We start from the raw sequence: 20,068 nt of genomic DNA, 5'->3' as shown, positions 1-20,068 counted from the left end.
GGAGGCCCTAATCCATCTTGGGAGCCAATACAGCCACAATTACTGATCCCAAGGAGGCTGTCACCCAGCTTTCCCAAATTCTTCCCGTCATGCAGAGATGTAGAGGTTTACAGTACATACAGATGGGGGATGGGTTCAGGACACAGTTTATAGGGGTTTCTATACTATACAATTATGTTTATGACTCGAAAGCGTAAAATCTACAAACTGATCTTGTGGCCGCCCTCCGACTGCTGTCAACAGGAAGAGCAGTGATCGGGAGACTTCCTCACCTCCATAATACCGCAGAACGTACATCACACTGTCACATGATCATTGTGCACACCCTAGAAGGTACTTTTATTCTTATTGTACTGGACAGAGGATGAACACATCATACAGGGTCCCACCAGGGGGGCCAGAGACTGTCAGGAGACTGTGGCCCTCCAGATGAATATACCATGAACTCCCTTATTGTCCTAGACGACCAGGGACTATATTATGAACTCCCTTATTGTCCTAGACCACCAGGGACTATATTATGAACTCCCTTATTGTCCTAGACCACCAGGGACTATATTATGAACTCACTTATTGTCCTAGACCACCAGGGACTATATTATGAACTCCCTTATTGTCCTAGACCACCAGGGACTATATCATTAACTCCCTTATTACCCTAGACCACGAGGGACTATATCATGCACTTTTTTTTATTACCCTAGACCACCATAGACTGTATCATGATTAGTGTTGCTCGCAATGAGAATTTTATTCGCGAATATTCGCCCTAGACCATGAGGGACTAACACCCTTTTTCACCAGACCATGAGGGACTATATCATGGACTCTCTTATTGCCCTAAACCACCATGGACAATATCATGAACTCCCTTATTGCCCTAGACCAACAGGAACTATATCACAAACTCCTTTATTGCCCTAGACCACCGGGGACTATAAAATAAACTCCCTTATCGCACTAGACCATGAGGGACTATATCATGCACTCTTTTGTTACCCTAGACCACCATAGACTGTATCATGAACTCCCTTATTGCCCTAAACCACCGGGTACTATATCATTGACTCTGTTTTCACCCTAGATCACTAGGAACTATATCATAAACTCCCTTATTACACTAGACCATGAGGGACTGTATCATGGACTCTTTTATTGCCCTAGACCACCAGGGACTATATCATGAACTCCCTTAGTGCCCTAGACCACCATGGACTACATCATGAACTCCCTTAGTACCCTAGACCACCAGGGACTATTTCATGAACTCCCTTATTACTCTAGACCACCAGGGACTATATCATGAACTTCTAATTGCCCTAAACCACCGGGAACTATATATTTGACTCCATTTTTGCTCTACACCACCAGGAACTATATAATAGACTCCCTTATTGCACTAGACCATGAGGGACTATATCATGGATTCTTTTATTGCCCTAGACCACCAGGGACTATATCATTGACTCCCTTTTTGCCCCCCCCCCCCCCAAGATTTTTTTATGAACTCCCTTATTGCCCTAGACCACCAGGAACAATATCATGAACTCACTTACTGCCCTAGATCAGTGGTCTCGACACTGCTAGCCCCCCAGCTGTTACAAAACTGCAACTTCCAGCATGCCCGGACAGCCGTTTGGGCATGCTGGGAGATGTAGTTTTGCAACAGCTGGAGGCACCCTGGTTGGGAAACACAGGTCTGAGAGACGAGGGTCTACTGTGACTCCAGGTCGTGACGGATTCAATTATTGCGCAGCCTTCGCCGCCGTCCTTTCGTCATGATATAGTGCACAGGTTGCGCCGTGTCTTCCGCCCACTGTGTCATTGACTTCTCTTTCATTGACAACAGGAACCAACAGGCTCAGAAAGAAAGGAAGCAGACGTGAGCATCGCTGGCAGCTACCGAGATCCTGGCAGCCGCCCAGGCAGCATCTCCGTCCTCAGCATCTCTACCAGGGACAAGCAAGGTCAGGCTGCACCTACACCATACAAAACCCCCAGACATCACCGGAGAGGGCAGAGCAAGCCTTGTATGATGGGTGGGCAGTAGACCCAGGTGGGCCCTCACCACTGACTATATAGCGGTACTATGCTGCATGCGACATCAAAGACACAGATGACATGGAGGCAGTATAGGGGCTCTGCTGGTGCCAATGGTTGTGATTCCCGTCACTTCCCCAGTTGCCGAGATACCGATCACTTACAAGAAGCATCTATTTCTTCCTGCGCAACTTCGCCTTCCTCGCTTTACTGCGGAAGCTTATAGCTTTAACACTTTCATTGCCATATATTTTTTTTTGTTATTTATTCTCTTACAATAATATCTCTATATCTATCTATCTATCTATCTATCTATCTATATATCTCCTGTTTCCACATTTCATCTGTTGTACGGATGTATTTTCAGTGCAAGATGAAGCATTTTATGTATTGAAAGGGTTAAGACATTACTCTTACCGAATGGGCAAGAGTATGCATAATATGCATAATATAACCACTATAATACTGCTCCTATATACAAGAATATAACCACTATAATACTGCTCCTATATACAAGAATATAACCACTATAATACTGCTCCTATATACAAGAATATAACTACTATAATACTGCTCCTGTATACAAGAATATAACTACAATACTGCCTCCCATATACAAGAATATAACTACTATAATACTGCCTCCTATATACAAGAATATAACTACTATAATACTGCTCCTATATACAAGAATATAACTACAATACTGCCTCCCATATACAAGAATATAACTACTATAATACTGCCTCCTATATACAAGAATATAACTACTATAATACTGCTCCTATATACAAGAATATAACTACTATAATACTGCCTCCTATATACAAGAATATAACTACTATAATACTGCTCATATATACAAGAATATAACTACTATAATACTGCTCCTATATACAAGAACATAACTACTATAATACTGCTCCTATATACAAGAATATAACTACTATAATACTGCTCCTATATACAAGAATATAACTACTATAATACTGCTCCTATCTACAAGAATATAACTACTATACTACTGCTCCTATATACGAGAATATAACTACTATAATACTGCCAACTATATACAGGAATATAACTACTATAATACTGCTCCTATATACAAGAATATAACTACTATAATACTGCTCCTATATACAAGAATATAACCACTATAATACTGCTCCTATATACAAGAATATAACCACTATAATACTGCTCCTATATACAAGAATATAACCACTATAATACTGCTCCTATATACAAGAATATAACCACTATAATACTGCTCCTATATACAAGAATATAACTACTATAATACTGCCAACTATATACAGGAATATAACTACTATAATACTGCTCCTATATACAAGAATATAACTACTATAATACTGCCCCTATATACAAGAATATAACTACTATAATACTGTTCCCTATATACAAGAATATATCTACTATAATACTGTTCCTATATACAAGAATATAACCACTATAATACTGCTCCTATATACAAGAATATAACTACTATAATACTGCCTCCTATATACAAGAATATAACTACTATAATACTGCCTCCTATATACAAGAATATAACTACTATAATACTGCTCCTATATACAAGAATATAACTACTATAATACTGCCTCCTATATACAAGAATATAACTACTATAATACTGTCTCCTATATACAAGAATATAACTACTATAATACTGCTCCTATGTACAAGAATATAACTACTATAATACTGCTCCTATATACAAGAATATAACTACTATAATACTGCCCCTATATACAAGAATATAACTACTATAATACTGCCTCCTATATACAAGAATATAACTACTATAATACTGCTCCTATGTACAAGAATATAACTACTATAATACTGCTCCTATGTACAAGAATATAACTACTATAATACTGCTCCTATATACAAGAATATAACTACTATAATACTGCTCCTATATACAAGAATATAACCACTACAATACTGCTCCTATATACAAGAATATAACTACTATAATACTGCTCCTATATACAAGAATATAACTACTATTATACTGCTCCTATATACAAGAATAAAACTACTATAATACTGCTCCTATATACAAGAATATAACTACTATAATACTGCTCCTATATACAAGAATATATCTACTATAATACTGCTCCTATATACAAGAATATAACTACTACAATACTATCTCCTACATACAAGAATATAACTACTATAATACTGCTCCTATATACAAGAATATAACTACTATAATACTGCTCCTATATACAAGAATATAACTACTATAATACTGCTCCAATATACAAGAATATAACTTCTATAATACTGCTCCTATATACAAGAATATAACTACTATAATACTGCTCCTATATACAAGAATATAACTACTATAATACTGCTCCTATATACAAGAATATAACTACTATAATACTGCTCCAATATACAAGAATATAACTTCTATAATACTGCTCCTATATACAAGAATATAACTTCTATAATACTGCTCCTATATACAAGAATATAACTACTATAATACTGCTCCTCTATACAAGAATATAACTACTATAATACTGCTCCTATATACAAGAATATAACTACTATAATACTGCTCCTATATACAAGAATATAACTTCTATAATACTGCTCCTATATACAGGAATATAACTACTATAATACTGCTCCAATATACAAGAATATAACTACTATAATACTGCCCCCTATGTATAAGAATATGTATACTGGTGTACATTCGCGGTCCCGGCAGACAATGGGGATTTCATGCACCTTCTCTGTATTTGGTCCACGTGATGATTCCAGGAATAGTACAGAAGGAAGGAAACATCAATACACAATGGGACACATACATAGTGCCGCCATATCTAGGGGCGGAGAGCAGGCCGTGAGTACAGCAGAGCTGTGTGTGCAGTCTATGAGGACATTATAGCCTGGACTGGGATAGTCACCTGTGGGATGAGAGTCATGGTGAGCAGCCAATGGGGTATGGAGGGACCTTATCTCTTATACAGGTCTGGGGGGGGGTCTGTATTTCCTAATATTTCTACCACCAGCAGAGAACAGACCAGAACCCTCATCTATTAGTCGGTGCGGTTACAAAGAGCGTCTCTCACTCTGGAGGACCTGTCCAGTCCTACATTACACCTGCAGCCCATTGACTTCAGTGGGCACTGTGCAATGCTTCATTTCACCTGTGGTGGCACTGCAGGGGAATTGAACACTTACCGCTGGAATTTCCTACAGCATTTAGTCCGGTGGGGAAAATAGCGACTTGGCACGATAGGACCCCTCACCGCCATAGGGGTCGTACCGCATCCAAGCTGTGTGCCTACAACTACTAGCAGGCATAAACAAGCAAAGTTCTCCTAGGGTGGTCTCCAAATGATGGACCTTCAGCTGTTGCAAAACTACAACTCCCAGCATGGCCGGACAGCCATTGGCTGTCCGGGCATGCTGGGAGTTGTAGTTTTGCAACAGCTGGAGGTCCGCAGTTTGAAGACAACTATTCTAGGGCAATAATGGAGTTCAAGATATAGTCCCTGGTGGTCTAGGGCAGTAATAGAATTCATGATATAGTCCCTGTTGGTCTAGGGCAATACAAGAGGCCATGATATGCAGTAGTTCCTGATAGCCTAGCCTAATAAGAAAGTTTATGATATAGTTCCTGGTGCTCTAGAGTAATAAAGAGTTCATTATATAGTTCCTGTAAGCCTAGGGCAATAAGGGACTTTATGATATAGTCCCTGGTGGTTTGGGAAATATAAGAGTTGATGATATAGTCCCTGGGGGTCTAGGGCATTAATAGAGTTCTTTATATAGTTTCTGGTAGCCTAGGACAATAAGGGACTTTATGATATAGTCCCTGGTGGTCTAGGGCAATATAAGAGTTGATGATATAGTCCCTGGTGGTCTAGGGCATTAATAGAGTTCATTATATAGTTTCTGGTAGCCTAGGACAATAAGGGACTTTATGATATAGTCCCTGGTGGTCTAGGGCAATATAAGAGTTGATGATATAGTCCCTGGTGGTCTAGGGCAGTAATAGAGTTCATGATATAGTCCCTGCTGGTCAATGGCAATACAATAGGCCATGATATACAGTAGTTCCTGATAGCCTAGGGCAATAAGAAAGTTTATGTATAGTTACTGGTGCTCTAGAGTAATAAAGAGTTCATTATATAGTTCCTGGTAGCCTAGGACAATAAGGGACTTTATGATAAAGTCCCTGGTGGTCTAGGGCAATATAAGAGTTGATTATATTGTCCCTGGTGGTCTAGGGCATTAATAGTGTTCATTATATAGTTTCTGGTAGCCCAGGACAATAAGTGTCTTTATGATATAGTTCCTGGTGGTCTAGGGCAATATAAGAGTCAATGATATAGTCCCTGGTGGCCTGGGGGCAATAAGGGAGTTCATTATATAGTCCCTGGTGGTCTAGGACATTAATAGAGTTCATGATATAATTCCTAGTGGTCCAGGGCAATAAAAGGGTCAACAATATAGTCCTTAGTGATCTAGGGCAATTAGGGAGTTCATAATATAATCCCTGGTGGTCTGGGGCATTAAGAGAGTTCATAATATGATTCCTAGTGTTCTGGGGCAATAAAGGAGTCAACAATATAGTCCTTAGTGATCTAGGGCAATAAGGGAGTTCATAATATAATCCCTGGTGGTCTGGGGCATTTAGAGAGTTCATAATATGATTCCTAGTGGTCTGGGGCAATAAAGGAGTCAACAATATAGTACCTGGTGGTCTAGGGCAATAATATAGTCCTTGGTGTAGTTTTGCAACAGCTGAAGGTCCACAGTTTGGAAACCACTGATCTCTGCTCATAGGCTCAGGACTGATGGCAATACAGCCAGCCTCAGTGCTGCCCCCCATTGGACAAAACGCCTCACGCAGTGCACCAGCCCGTTACGAATGTATGGGGTGTCAGTACATAGGGCACACACAGTATATACACATTGCAGCGTATACTCAGTAACATGGCATACAATAGAATAACATTTTGTATTTGTTTCCAAACCCATAACTGCGCGCAGAGATGACTAGTTGGCGTCAGGTGCCAGCGCTGCCCGGTGTACCCGCAGCTATTACCTGTGTGCGCACTACTATTACTATTGACATGTGATTGGGCGGTGTGCAGGGCGCTGTTTACATTGTGATTAGCTGCCTTGGATAAGCACAGTCCTGACCCGGTGCCACCTACCTCGCCCACCGGATAAGTCCAGAGAATGCCACGAGGGCACGCGCCATCACTCTGCAGCGCCTTCAGGGGACTTGAAAGACGTTGGCTCATACAGGTGTGCGGGAAGCATTGCAGACTACGAAACTGCGGACTGCATTGCCGTCAATGGGGATGGCGCACTTTTGCGAAATGTCCAACTGGACATTCCATCCGGAGCAGGTGCCATCTACATTGAAGGCAAAGCAGTCCGTACGAAATTCTGCAGTGTGCACGGTGTGGCGGAATCCCATTGAAAATAATGGAAGGCTGCTGCAATGGGTTTTTCTGCGTGGAAATTCCGTAGTGTGAATGGGGTCCATGTCAATTCTTTCTGTGGAAAGATCAGAATTTGAATTCCCGCAGCAGGCGTTGGCGGCACGGAAAATCTGCCGTGTGCATGGTGCAACAGAATCAATGAAATCAATGAGACTCTGCTGCGACGGAATTTCTGAGTGGAATTTTTCCGCCGGATTCCGCATTGAAATTCTGTCTTGTGAACAAGTCCTTAGAGCAGTGTTTTTCTACTAGGGGGCTTCCAGCTGTTGCAAAACTACAACTCCCAGCATGCCCGGACAGCCGTTGGCTGTCCGGACATGATGGGAGTTGTAGTTTTAGATACAGGTTTAGATACAGCAGAAGCTAGACAGTATCACAAATGATAGGCTTAGATACCCCAGCTCAGCAGACAGTATCACATATGATAGGCTTAGATACACTGGGTCAGTAAACAGTATCACATATAATAGGCCTAGATACACTGGCTTAGCAGACAATATCATTCATAAAATGCTTAGATACACCATCTCATCAGACAGTATCATATACTGTATGATAGGCTTAGAAACACTGGCTCAGCAGACAGTATCACACATAGAATGCCTAGATCCACGGCTTAGCAGACAGTATTACATATGATAGGCCAAGATACGCCATCTTAGTGTACAGTATCACATATGATAGGTCTAGATACACCATCTTAGTGGAAAGTATCACATCTGATAGGCCTAGATACACTGGTTCAGCATACAGTATCACACATAATAGGCTTAGATACACCAGCTCAGTAGACAGTATCAAATATAATAAGCCTAGATACACTGGTTCAACAGACAGTATCACACATAATAGGCTTAGATACACCAGCTCAGTAGACAGTATCACACATGATAGGTCTAGATACACTGGTTCAACAGACAGTATCAAATATGATAAACCTAGATACACTGGTTCAGCAGACAGTATCACACATAATAGGCTTAGATACACCATCTCAGCAAACAGTATCACACACATGATACACGGGTTCAACAGACAGTATCAAATATGATAAGCCTAGAAACGCTGGTTCAGCAGCCAGTATCACACATAATAGGCTTAGATACACCAGTTCAGCAGACAGCTTAGTAGCACAGCACATAATATCTCACATGACAGCCTTAGATATAGCAGAAGCTAGACCAGTGTTTTCCAAACAGTGTGGCTCCAGCTGTAGGAAAACTACAACTCCCAGCATGCCCGGACAGCCAACGGCTGTCCGGGCATGCTGGGAGTTGTAGTTTTGCAACAGCTGGAGCCACACTGTGTGGAAAACACTGAGCTAGACAGTATCACAAATGATAGGCTTAGATACAGCAGCTCGGTAGCGCAGTGGCTCACATGATTAGATACAGCAGAAGCTAGACAGTATCACAAATGATAGGCTTAGATACAGCAGCTCGGTAGCGCAGTGGCTCACATGATTAGATACAGCAGAAGCTAGACAGTATCACAAATGATAGGCTTAGATACCCCAGCAGCACTGTCCTGGAGATGATATGATAACATTATAAAGCCCAGCAGCGTTTTTGTTATCTTGGTTAATCGTATAAAAGTTTGCGGAGGACATATTTCACCTTTCACCAGCTCGGCGGCGGCGGCGGTGACTAACGCTGTGGTTACCGGAGGAAGAAGTTAGATACATGAGGACGGAGCCTAGAAAAGTGAAGCTGCCGGAACGTTCTAGATACAAGGATAAGAAAAGCAGAAGAATCTAATATTAAAACAGAATCATGACAACCCAGAGCAGGGGAGAAGTGAAAGCGTTGCCCCTAGCAACCAATCAGCCTCCATTTTGGAAAGCACTAAGAAATGAAAGCTAGAAGCTGATTGGTTGCTATGGACGACGGCTCTATTTTCCCTCCTGCTTTAGTTCTGATAAATCTCTTCATGGTGTATCTCCTCATGGTGTATCTAAGCTCCCGCCGCCTCATTTGGAGTGGAATTATCTTAATGTTCCTTTCTTTGTCTTTTAGGTCAGACATGGCGTTCAGTAGGAGATTTGCCGGCCTGCAGCTTCAAGAACAAGGTGAACAGGAGCTACTACATTCTTATGCAATGGCTGTAAAAACTACAACTCCCAGCATGCTGTGAAGGCATGCTGGGATCTGTAGTTGCAGATCGCTGGTATAAACAGATTGCATGCCGGATTTTTCCTTAAAGGGGTACTCCGGTGGAAACCTTTTTTTTATATCAACTGGTGCCAGAAAGTTAAACATATTTGTAAATGACTTCTATTAAGAAATCTTAATCCTTCCAGTACTTATTAGCTGCTGAATACTACAGAGGAAATTCTTTTCTTTTTGGAACTTGGAGCTCTCTGCTGACATCACGAGCGCAGTGCTCTCTGCTGGCATCTCTGTCCATTTTAAGAACTGTCCAGAGTAGGAGAAAATCCCCATAGAAAACATATGCTGCTCTGGACAGTTCCTAAAATGGACAGAGATGTCAGCAGAGAGCACTGTGCTCGTGATGGCAGCAGACAGCTCTGTGTTCCAAAAAGAAAAGAATTTCATCTGTAGTATTCAGCAGCTAATAAATACTGGAAGGATCAAGATTTATTAATAGAAGTCATTTACAAATCTGTTTAACTTTGTGGCACCAGTTGATAAAAATAAAAGAAAGTTTTCCACCGGAGCACCCCTTTAAAGAGGTTCTCCGGTGCTTACACATCTTATCCCCTATCCAAAGGATAGGGGATAAGATGCCTGATCGCAGGAGTCCCGCCGCTGGGGACCCCCGTGATCTTGCACGCGGCACCCCGTTTTTAATCAGTCCCCGGAGCGTGTTCGCTCCGGATCTGATTACTGACGACCACAAGGCCGGCGGCGTGTGACGTCACGCCTCCGCCCCCGTGTGACGTCACACTCCGCCCCTCAATGCAAGCCTAGGCTTGCATTGAGGGGCGGATTGTGATGTCACACGGGGGGTGATTAAAAACGGGGTGCCGCGTGCAAGATCACGGGGGTCCCCAGCTGTGGGACTCCCGCGATCAGGCATTCTTTCCCCTATCCTTTGGATAGGGGATAAGATGTCTAAGCACCGGAGTACCCCTTTAAACGGGTTGCTATTGATAGATAGGGGTCCGTTGCTGGGACCTCCAGTGACTAGCTGTAATCTGTGAGGACCAGCTGCCACAGCTCTCTCCCTGCAGCACCCCCCAAAGGAGAAATTAAAGGGGTGCTCTGGTGGAAAACTTTTTTTTTTTTTTTTAAATCAACTGGTTCCAGAAAGTTAAACAGATTTGTAAATTACTTCTATTAAAAAATCTTAATCCTTCCAGTACTTATTAGCGGCTGTACACTACAGAGAAAATGCTTTTCATTTTGAATTTCTCTTCTGTCACGACCACAGTGCTCTCTGCTGACCTCTGCTGTCCATTTTAGGAACTGTCCAGACCAGGAGAAAATCCTGATAGTAAACATATGCTGCTCTGGACAGTTCCTAAAATGGACAGCAGAGGTCAGCAGAGAGCACTGTGGTCGTGACAGAAGAGAAATCCAAAATGAAAAGCATTTCCTCTGTAGTATAAAGCCCCCAAAAATTACTGGAAGGATTAAGATTTTTTAATAGAAGTAATTTACAAATTTGTTTACTTTCTGGGAATAATTGATCTAAATAAAAAGGAAAAGTTTTTTTTAAGTATTATACAGTCCTCATTGAAAGCAATGGGCGGATTGTGGTGAGGGGCACCATTGCAGGGTGGTGCACTCCATACATTCTGGGGACAATTTTTCTCCAATCTTTGGCTCGGTGGGGGTCCCAGCAGTTGGGCCCCCACACATCAGCGTTGTACCCCCCCTTCCCCCACCATGTGAATAAGGGATAACATCTTGATATAGGAATATCTATTTAGGGCAGTGTTTTACAAGCAATGTGCCTCCAGCTGTTGCAAAACTACAGTCTTTGGCTGTCCGGGCATGCTTGTAGTTGTAGTTTTGCAACAGCTGGAGGCACACTGTTTGGGAAACACGGATTTAGGGTATGTTCATACTTAAAATACATATCTTTCAGATTTTCTGCAGCAGATTTAAGGGTGAATTCACACACACCGTAACCACTGAAAAGTTGTGGATCTGCAATTGTCAATTTTACAAGGCGATTATTGTGTATTTTTTTATGTCAATGTCAATAAAGTTATTGCCTTGCAAAATCCCCATCTGGTGGATCTGGTGTGTGTGTAAATACGCCCTAAGGATACGATCATACATTAAAGGGTAACTTTCATCAAAAAAACTTTTGATATATTATAGATTAATGTATGAAGAATAACTTTACAATTGCATGTTATTAAAAAATCTGCTTCTTTCTATTTAATTTTTCACTTTGAATAAATTACCACTAGGGGTCTCCCTGCCAGTCCTTTTTTTTTATAGATTTCAGACTCATGCTGGAGTCCTAAATCTCAGACTGCAGCCGGGACATAGACAAACTCAGCACTGCTCCCTGTCAGGGAGTTTGTCTGTGTCCCGGCTGCAGTCTGAGATTTAGGACTCCAGCATGAGTCTGAAATCTATAAAAAAAAGGACTGGTAGGGAGACCTCTAGTGGTCATTTTTTCAAAGTGGAAAATTAAATAGAAAGAAGCATATTTTTAAATAACATGCAATTGGAAAGTTATTCTGCATACAGTAATCTATAATATATCAAACTTTTTTTTGATGAAAGGTGCCCTTTATAATTCGCAGGATCTGCTGCCATTCATTTCAATGGGTCCGCATAGTCAGGGCGCAGACGGTCAGGTCCTGCATATCCTGCACCGGCCTCCATGACTTAGGTCCCACCGCTCACCCTGCATCGTGTTTGATTGGTGGCTGCTGCAGTAATCAATGCGCAGCCTGTATCCCCCTCCCCCGACTGGACTCCGGTCACTAGAGGCGGGACACTGTTAGGTTTAAATGATTTTTATTGAGGATTTTTAAGAAATTCCAACATGAAAATCAGGTCATTATAAAGTAGGACAAGGACGGTTCCGGACTCCCAGCATGCCAGTGTGGTGCAGTAACTTTTTAACGACAGGTCTTCCTGGGTTCCTCATTTACTCTATAACTACAACTCCCAGCATGCCTTATATAAGAATGTACAGACACTGAAGGGCATTTTTCTGCACCCTCATATGTGTGCAGAGCCTTGCACCCCATTATACAGTGATCCCTCAACATACAATAGGTTCAACAAACAATGGTCTTGTAACTTGAAACCAGACTCAACACACAATGCTATGGAATCTGCAAAACCTGTCAATGACTGGAAGAACTGACCAATCAGAATGGATATTTCACTGGTAAAACCCCTGTATTCCTAAAGTGCATGCACTGACTGCTGTCTGGTAACGCCCCCTACAGTACAGGGAGCACATGTTCTGTACTACTCTTTACCTGTATTACTGAAGTGTATGCACTGACTGGTGTCTGGTAGCGCCCCCTACAGTACAGGGAGGTATTACATGTTCTGTACTACTCTTTACCTGTATTACTGAAGTGTATGCACTGACTGGTGTCTGGTAGCGCCCCCTACAGTACAGGGAGGTATTACATGTTCTGTACTCTTTACCTGTATTATTGAAGTGTATGCACTGACTGGTGTCTGGTAGCGCCCCCTACAGTACAGAGAGGTATTACATGTTCTGTACTCTTTACCTGTATTACTGAAGTGTATGCACTGACTGGTGTCTGGTAGCGCCCCCTACAGTACAGGGAGGTATTACATGTTCTGTACTAATCTTTACCTTTATTTCTGAAGTGTATGCACTGACTGGTGTCTGGTAGCGCCCCCTACAGTACAGGGAGGTATTACATGTTCTGTACTCTTTACTTGTACCAGGGTTACCTGCTCCTTTGGACACCAGGTGGTGGTGGCGGCTCCATTTTCCTTTTTTTAGGACGTTGCGTGTAATGTACCGGACCCTGAAGACGCTTCTGTCCTCTACATAGAACAGTGTTTCCCAAGAGGGTGCCCCCAGCTGTTGCAAAACTACAACTCCCAGCATGCCCGGACAGCCTTTGGCTGTCCGGGCATGCTGGGAGTTGTAGTTTTGCAACAGCTGGAGGCACCCTGGTTGGGAAACACTGACATAGACCGTGATTACAGCTCCCAGCAGATCTTTATTACTTTTATATGTAAGGATTTGCTTTATCTATATTAGTTATCTACTTTAATCCTCACTTTTTCCTATTTTTGGATGACATTTTGGGGCTTCAGAACCAATTACCAAGTTTCCATAGAGTTCTGGTCTCAACATACAATGGTCGTCCCAGAACCAATTAATATTGTAACTTGAGGGACCATTGTACATTCCTATACACATGGGGGCTATGAATGGTGCATTATTGCACTACAATGCTCTGCTCATACCCCCATGTGTATAGGATGTACAGACACTATGGTGCAATGCTCTGCACTATATGCACTCTAGTGTCTGTACATTCCTATATGAGGGTGCAGAGCATTGCACTCTACTGTCTGTACATTCCTATATGAGGGTGCAGAGCATTGCACTACTTTATAGTGTCTGTACATTCCTATATGAGGGTGCAGAGCATTGTACTCTACTGTCTGTACATTCCTATATGAGGGTGCAGAGCATTGCACTACTTTATAGTGTCTGTACATTCCTATATGAGGGTGCAGAGCATTGCACTCTACTGTCTGTACATTCCCATATGAGGGTGCAGAGCATTGCACTCTACTGTCTGTACATTCCTATATGAGGGTGCAGAGCATTGCACTACTTTATAGTGTCTGTTCATTCCTATATGAGGGTGCAGAGCATTGCACTCTACTGTCTGTACATTCCTATTTGAGGGTGCAGAGCATTGCACTACTTTATAGTGTCTGTACATTCCTATATGAGGGTGCAGAGCATTGCACTCTACTGTCTGTACATTCCTATATGAGGGTGCAGAGCATTGCACTACTTTATAGTGTCTGTACATTCCTATATGAGGGTGCAGAGCATTGCACTCTACTGTCTGTACATTCCTATATGAGGGTGCAGAGCATTGCACTCTACTGTCTGTACATTCCTATATGAGGGTGCAGAGCATTGCACTCTACTGTCTGTACATTCCTATATGAGGGTGCAGAGCATTGCACTACTGTATAGTGTCTGTACATTCCTATATGAGGGTGCAGAGCATTGCACTCTACTGTCTGTACATTCCTATATGAGGGTGCAGAGCATTGCACTCTACTGTCTGTACATTCCTATATGAGGGTGCAGAGCATTGCACTCTACTGTCTGTACATTCCTATATGAGGGTGCAGAGCATTGCACTCTACTGTCTGTACATTCCTATATGAGGGTGCAGAGCATTGCACTACTGTATAGTGTCTGTACATTCCTATATGAGGGTGCAGAGCATTGCACTCTACTGTCTGTACATTCCTATATGAGGGTGCAGAGCATTGCACTCTACTGTCTGTACATTCCTATATGAGGGTGCAGAGCATTGCACTCTACTGTCTGTACATTCCTATATGAGGGTGCAGAGCATTGCACTCTACTGTCTGTACTTTCCTATATGAGGGTGCAGAGCATTGCACTACTTTAGTGTCTGTTCATTCCTATATGAGGGTGCAGAGCATTGCACTCTACTGTCTGTACATTCCTATATGAGGGTGCAGAGCATTGTACTCTACTGTCTGTACATTCCTATATGAGGGTGCAGAGCATTGTACTCTACTGTCTGTACATTCCTATATGAGGGTGCAGAGCATTGCACTACTTTATAGTGTCTGTACATTCCTATATGAGGGTGCAGAGCATTGCACTCTACTGTCTGTACATTCCTATATGAGGGTGCAGAGCATTGCACTACTGTATAGTGTCTGTACATTCCTATATGAGGGTGCAGAGCATTGCACTCTACTGTCTGTACATTCCTATATGAGGGTGCAGAGCATTGGACTCTACTGTCTGTACATTCCTATATGAGGGTGCAGAGCATTGCACTCTACTGTCTGTACATTCCTATATGAGGGTGCAGAGCATTGCACTACTGTATAGTGTCTGTACATTCCTATATGAGGGTGCAGAGCATTGCACTCTACTGTCTGTACATTCCTATATGAGGGTGCAGAGCATTGCACTCTACTGTCTGTACATTCCTATATGAGGGTGCAGAGCATTGCACTCTACTGTCTGTACATTCCTATATGAGGGTGCAGAGCATTGCACTCTACTGTCTGTACATTCCTATATGAGGGTGCAGAGCATTGCACTACTGTATAGTGTCTGTACATTCCTATATGAGGGTGCAGAGCATTGCACTCTACTGTCTGTACATTCCTATATGAGGGTGCAGAGCATTGCACTCTACTGTCTGTACATTCCTATATGAGGGTGCAGAGCATTGCACTCTACTGTCTGTACATTCCTATATGAGGGTGCAGAGCATTGCACTCTACTGTCTGTACTTTCCTATATGAGGGTGCAGAGCATTGCACTACTTTAGTGTCTGTTCATTCCTATATGAGGGTGCAGAGCATTGCACTCTACTGTCTGTACATTCCTATATGAGGGTGCAGAGCATTGTACTCTACTGTCTGTACATTCCTATATGAGGGTGCAGAGCATTGTACTCTACTGTCTGTACATTCCTATATGAGGGTGCAGAGCATTGCACTACTTTATAGTGTCTGTACATTCCTATATGAGGGTGCAGAGCATTGCACTCTACTGTCTGTACATTCCTATATGAGGGTGCAGAGCATTGCACTACTGTATAGTGTCTGTACATTCCTATATGAGGGTGCAGAGCATTGGACTCTACTGTCTGTACATTCCTATATGAGGGTGCAGAGCATTGCACTCTACTGTCTGTACATTCCTATATGAGGGTGCAGAGCATTGCACTACTGTATAGTGTCTGTACATTCCTATATGAGGGTGCAGAGCATTGCACTCTACTGTCTGTACATTCCTATATGAGGGTGCAGAGCATTGCACTCTAGTGTCTGTACATTTTTATGTTAGCCAAAGCGGGCAATGATCAAAAATGAATCGGGAGCGCGTGGAAGCGTGATCAGTAATACACTCCTGCACAGGACTCTAGTGGGAAACCGGCTGCGAGTTATGAACTTGTGAACATACCCTTAAAGGGGTTCTCTGCCCCTAGACAGGTCGCAGGGTTCTGATCGCAGGGTTCTGGCTGCAGGGACCCTCCGCAATCTCTCGGCCGGCGCTACGGTCACAGATGCCTGGGGCTTCTGTGATTGTGACCTCACGCCACGCCCCCTCCATTCATTTCTATGGGAGGGGGCGTGACGGCTGAGGTTCGCCAGTCATCTGGCTCGGAGTGGAGTTCGCTATGTGCATCGGATGACTGGGGGGCACATATCCTTTGGATAGGGGATAACATAGCAGGGGAGTACCCCTTTAAGGCGCATTCACAGACACACTGAATCCAGTGCGGATTTTACAAGGCAACCTCTTTATTGACATGCCAATCAAACATACATAAGAACCGCCTTGTAAAATCCACAAATACTATGTGTGAACACAGCCTTACGGTATGTTCACACGCGCGGATTTACAGCGTATTTTACACTGCGGATCCGCTGGTGAAGGCCCCGCTCTATGCTGGCTTTACATGTGCCTGCTCATAGTGGCAATACGCCGCTACCAGCAGGCACACTGTGATGTACGAGTCGCCGTATACTCGCACATCGCGGGAGATCTCTGCCTAGCTCAGAGCAGGGAGAGCGGCCGCGATGTGCCAGTACGCCGCGCACATCGCTGCAGTGTGTCTGCTCGTATCGGTGTATTGCCGCTACCAGCAGGCACATGTAAAGCCAACATAGAGGGGGCCTTCACCAGCGGATCCGCAGCTAAATATGCTGCGAAAATCCGCGCGTGTGAACCTACCCTTAGGGTCCGTTCACGTGCTTATTTGTGCTGCAGATTTGCTGCTGCCGACTTTGATGCCCATTGACTGTCACGGGGCAGAAAAATCTGCAGAAGATCAGCAGCAAAAATAAGCACATGTGAACAGACCCTTAGGTTACATTCATACGTGCAGATTTTGCAGCAGATTTTCTACTGCGGATTTTATCATTGACTTACCAGGCGAAAATCCGTAGCGAATTACTCGCGTGTGAACGTAATCACAGGGCCACATCACAGGGCAGGATATCCGTCTGGACATTCTATGCACAGCAGGCGCCGATGGAATAATCACCATTGGCTTCAATGCACATTTAGGGTCTATTCACACGTACAATATGCTGCGCTGCGTTCAGTCATTTAGTTTACATTGAAATCTGCAGCATCAAATCGGCGCACAATACTGTACATGTGAAGCAGGTTCCCTGAAAAAATGACCACGTGGACTGCATTACCGTCAAGAGGTGCGGCATGGTCATAGTACCGATTCGTTCGGCTGCACCACCTACGCACCGAATTCTGTAGTGTGCACGGGTTCTTTGGCTGCAAATTTGCTGCATAAAATCTGCAGCATATATAGTATGTGTGAACATACCCTTAATGAGAGGGTCTGGGTGGGATTTAGGGGTCTGGTCTAGGGTCTGAATCTACTTTGGATTGTGTTCTGGGGTTTGATGTCTCATCCCCCGTGCGTATTTCCTACGTAACTGGCTAATATCACGTGTGGCGCCATTGTTCCCCCCCCCCCCCCCCTACTGTGATCATGAATCAGGTCATGGATCTACAGTCACATAAAGTTGGTAGACATTTGGGAGGGGTAGAGCATTGAAAGTTTTGGCACGGGGCCTGGCTCTTTATAGTTACACCCCTGGTGGCAAACAAAATCTTTGCCCCAGATACAGGAAAGCCAACAACAATGCTGCTTAGAATTGAGGTCCGTAAAATTGTAATGTGGTTAGTGACCACTAGAGGGAGCTATGTATCTATAGTTAATAATAACGCTGCCGAATCTATCTTTGTCCATGTCCAATATCCGGGTGCCTCCAGCTGTTGCAAAACTACAACTCTCAGCATGCCCGGACAGCCGTTGGCTGTCCGGGCATGCTGGGAGTTGTAGTTTTGCAACAGCTGTGGGGCCAAAGTTTCGAGACCACTGATCTAGGGCAATAAGGGAGTTCATGATATTGTTCCTGGTGGTCTAGGGCAATAAGCGAGTTCATCATATTGTTCCTGGTGGTCTAGGGCAATAAGCGAGTTCATTATATTGTTCCTGGTGGTCTAGGGCAATAAGCAAGTTCATCATATTGTTCCTGGTGGTCTAGGGCAATAAGGGAGTTCATAATATTGTTCCTGGTGGTCTAGGGCAATAAGGGAGTTGATAAAAAATCCTCGGGGGTCAGGGGCAATAAGAGAGTCCATAAAATAGTCCCTCATGGTCTAGGGCAATAAGGGAGTTTATTATATAGTTCCTGGTGGTCTAGGGCAAAAACTGTGTCAATGATATAGTCTCTGGTGGTTTAGGGCAATAAGGAGTTTATGATATAGTCTATGGTGTTCTAGGGTAATAAGAGAGTCCATGATATAGTCCCTCGTGGTCCAGGGCAATAAGGGAGTTCATGATATAGTCTATGGTGGTCTAGGGCAATAAGTGAGTTTATTTTATAGTCTCTGGTGGTCTAGGGCAATAAGGGAGTTCATTATATAGTCTATGGTGGTCTAGGGTAATAAAGGAATGCATTATGGGTGCTTTGAAACAGCGGGAGATCAGGGTATGCTGAGAGTTATAAATTTGCAACAGCTGGAGGCACCTTGGTTGGGAAACACTGATCAATGTAATAACATGGTTCATCTTTACTGTCCGTCAGGTATTGATATCAAGCAGTTTGAGGATGATTTCCTGACGGCTCATAATAAATATCGGAAGCTGCACGGATCGCCTCCTCTGCAGCTGAACAGGGACCTCTGCAAGTCCGCGCAGAAGTGGGCCGACCATCTGCTCTCCATCCGGACCCTGCAACACAGCGACAGCGACCATGGAGAAAACTTATACTACAAGAGCAGCTCCAGCCCCAAAGACCTGGCAGGTATGAGGTTAATGATTAATCCACCGGCTGAGAAGATTTAAAGGGGTACTCTGGTGGAAAACATTTTTAAAAAATTTATTTTTAAATCAACTGATGCCAGAAAGTTAAACAGATTTGTAAATTACTTCTATTAAAAAATCTTAATCCTTCCAGTACTTATTAGCTGCTGAATACTACAAAGGAAATGGTTTTCTTTTTGGAACACAGAGCTCTCTGCTGACATCATGACCACAGTGCTCTCTGCTGACATCTCTGTCCATTTTAAGAACTGTCCAGAGTAGGAGAAAATCCGCATAGAAAACATATGCTGCTCTGGACAGTTCCAAAAATGGACAGAGATGTCAGCAGAGAGCACTGTGCTCGTAATGTCAGCAGAGAGCACTGTGTTCCAAAAAGAAAACCATTTCCTCTGTAGTATTAAGCAGCTAATAAATACTGGAAGGATTAAGATTTTTTTATAGAAATAATTTACAAATCTGTTTAATTTTCTTGCACTAG

General features: G+C 43.1%; 1 protein-coding gene across 1 annotated transcript in view; it reads left to right on the top strand.

Annotated features, from left to right (window-relative positions):
- Positions 1 to 1,775: 1,775 nt before the first annotated feature.
- The window catches only part of LOC130290645 (uncharacterized), a 71,184-nt gene continuing 52,891 nt past the window's right edge, over positions 1,776 to 20,068 (top strand). Inside the window, exons 1-3 of the mRNA XM_056538551.1 lie at positions 1,776 to 1,967; positions 9,578 to 9,630; positions 19,352 to 19,570. Coding sequence (XP_056394526.1) covers positions 9,585 to 9,630; positions 19,352 to 19,570 — 265 coding nt within the window. The 5' untranslated portion in view covers positions 1,776 to 1,967; positions 9,578 to 9,584. The remainder of the gene's footprint in view (positions 1,968 to 9,577; positions 9,631 to 19,351; positions 19,571 to 20,068) is intronic.

Source organism: Hyla sarda, chromosome 9, assembly GCF_029499605.1.
Source record: "Hyla sarda isolate aHylSar1 chromosome 9, aHylSar1.hap1, whole genome shotgun sequence".
Taxonomy (NCBI): domain Eukaryota; kingdom Metazoa; phylum Chordata; class Amphibia; order Anura; family Hylidae; genus Hyla; species Hyla sarda.
The sequence above is the reverse complement of the archived record's forward strand: the minus strand, read 5'-3'. Positions and strand labels throughout refer to the sequence as shown.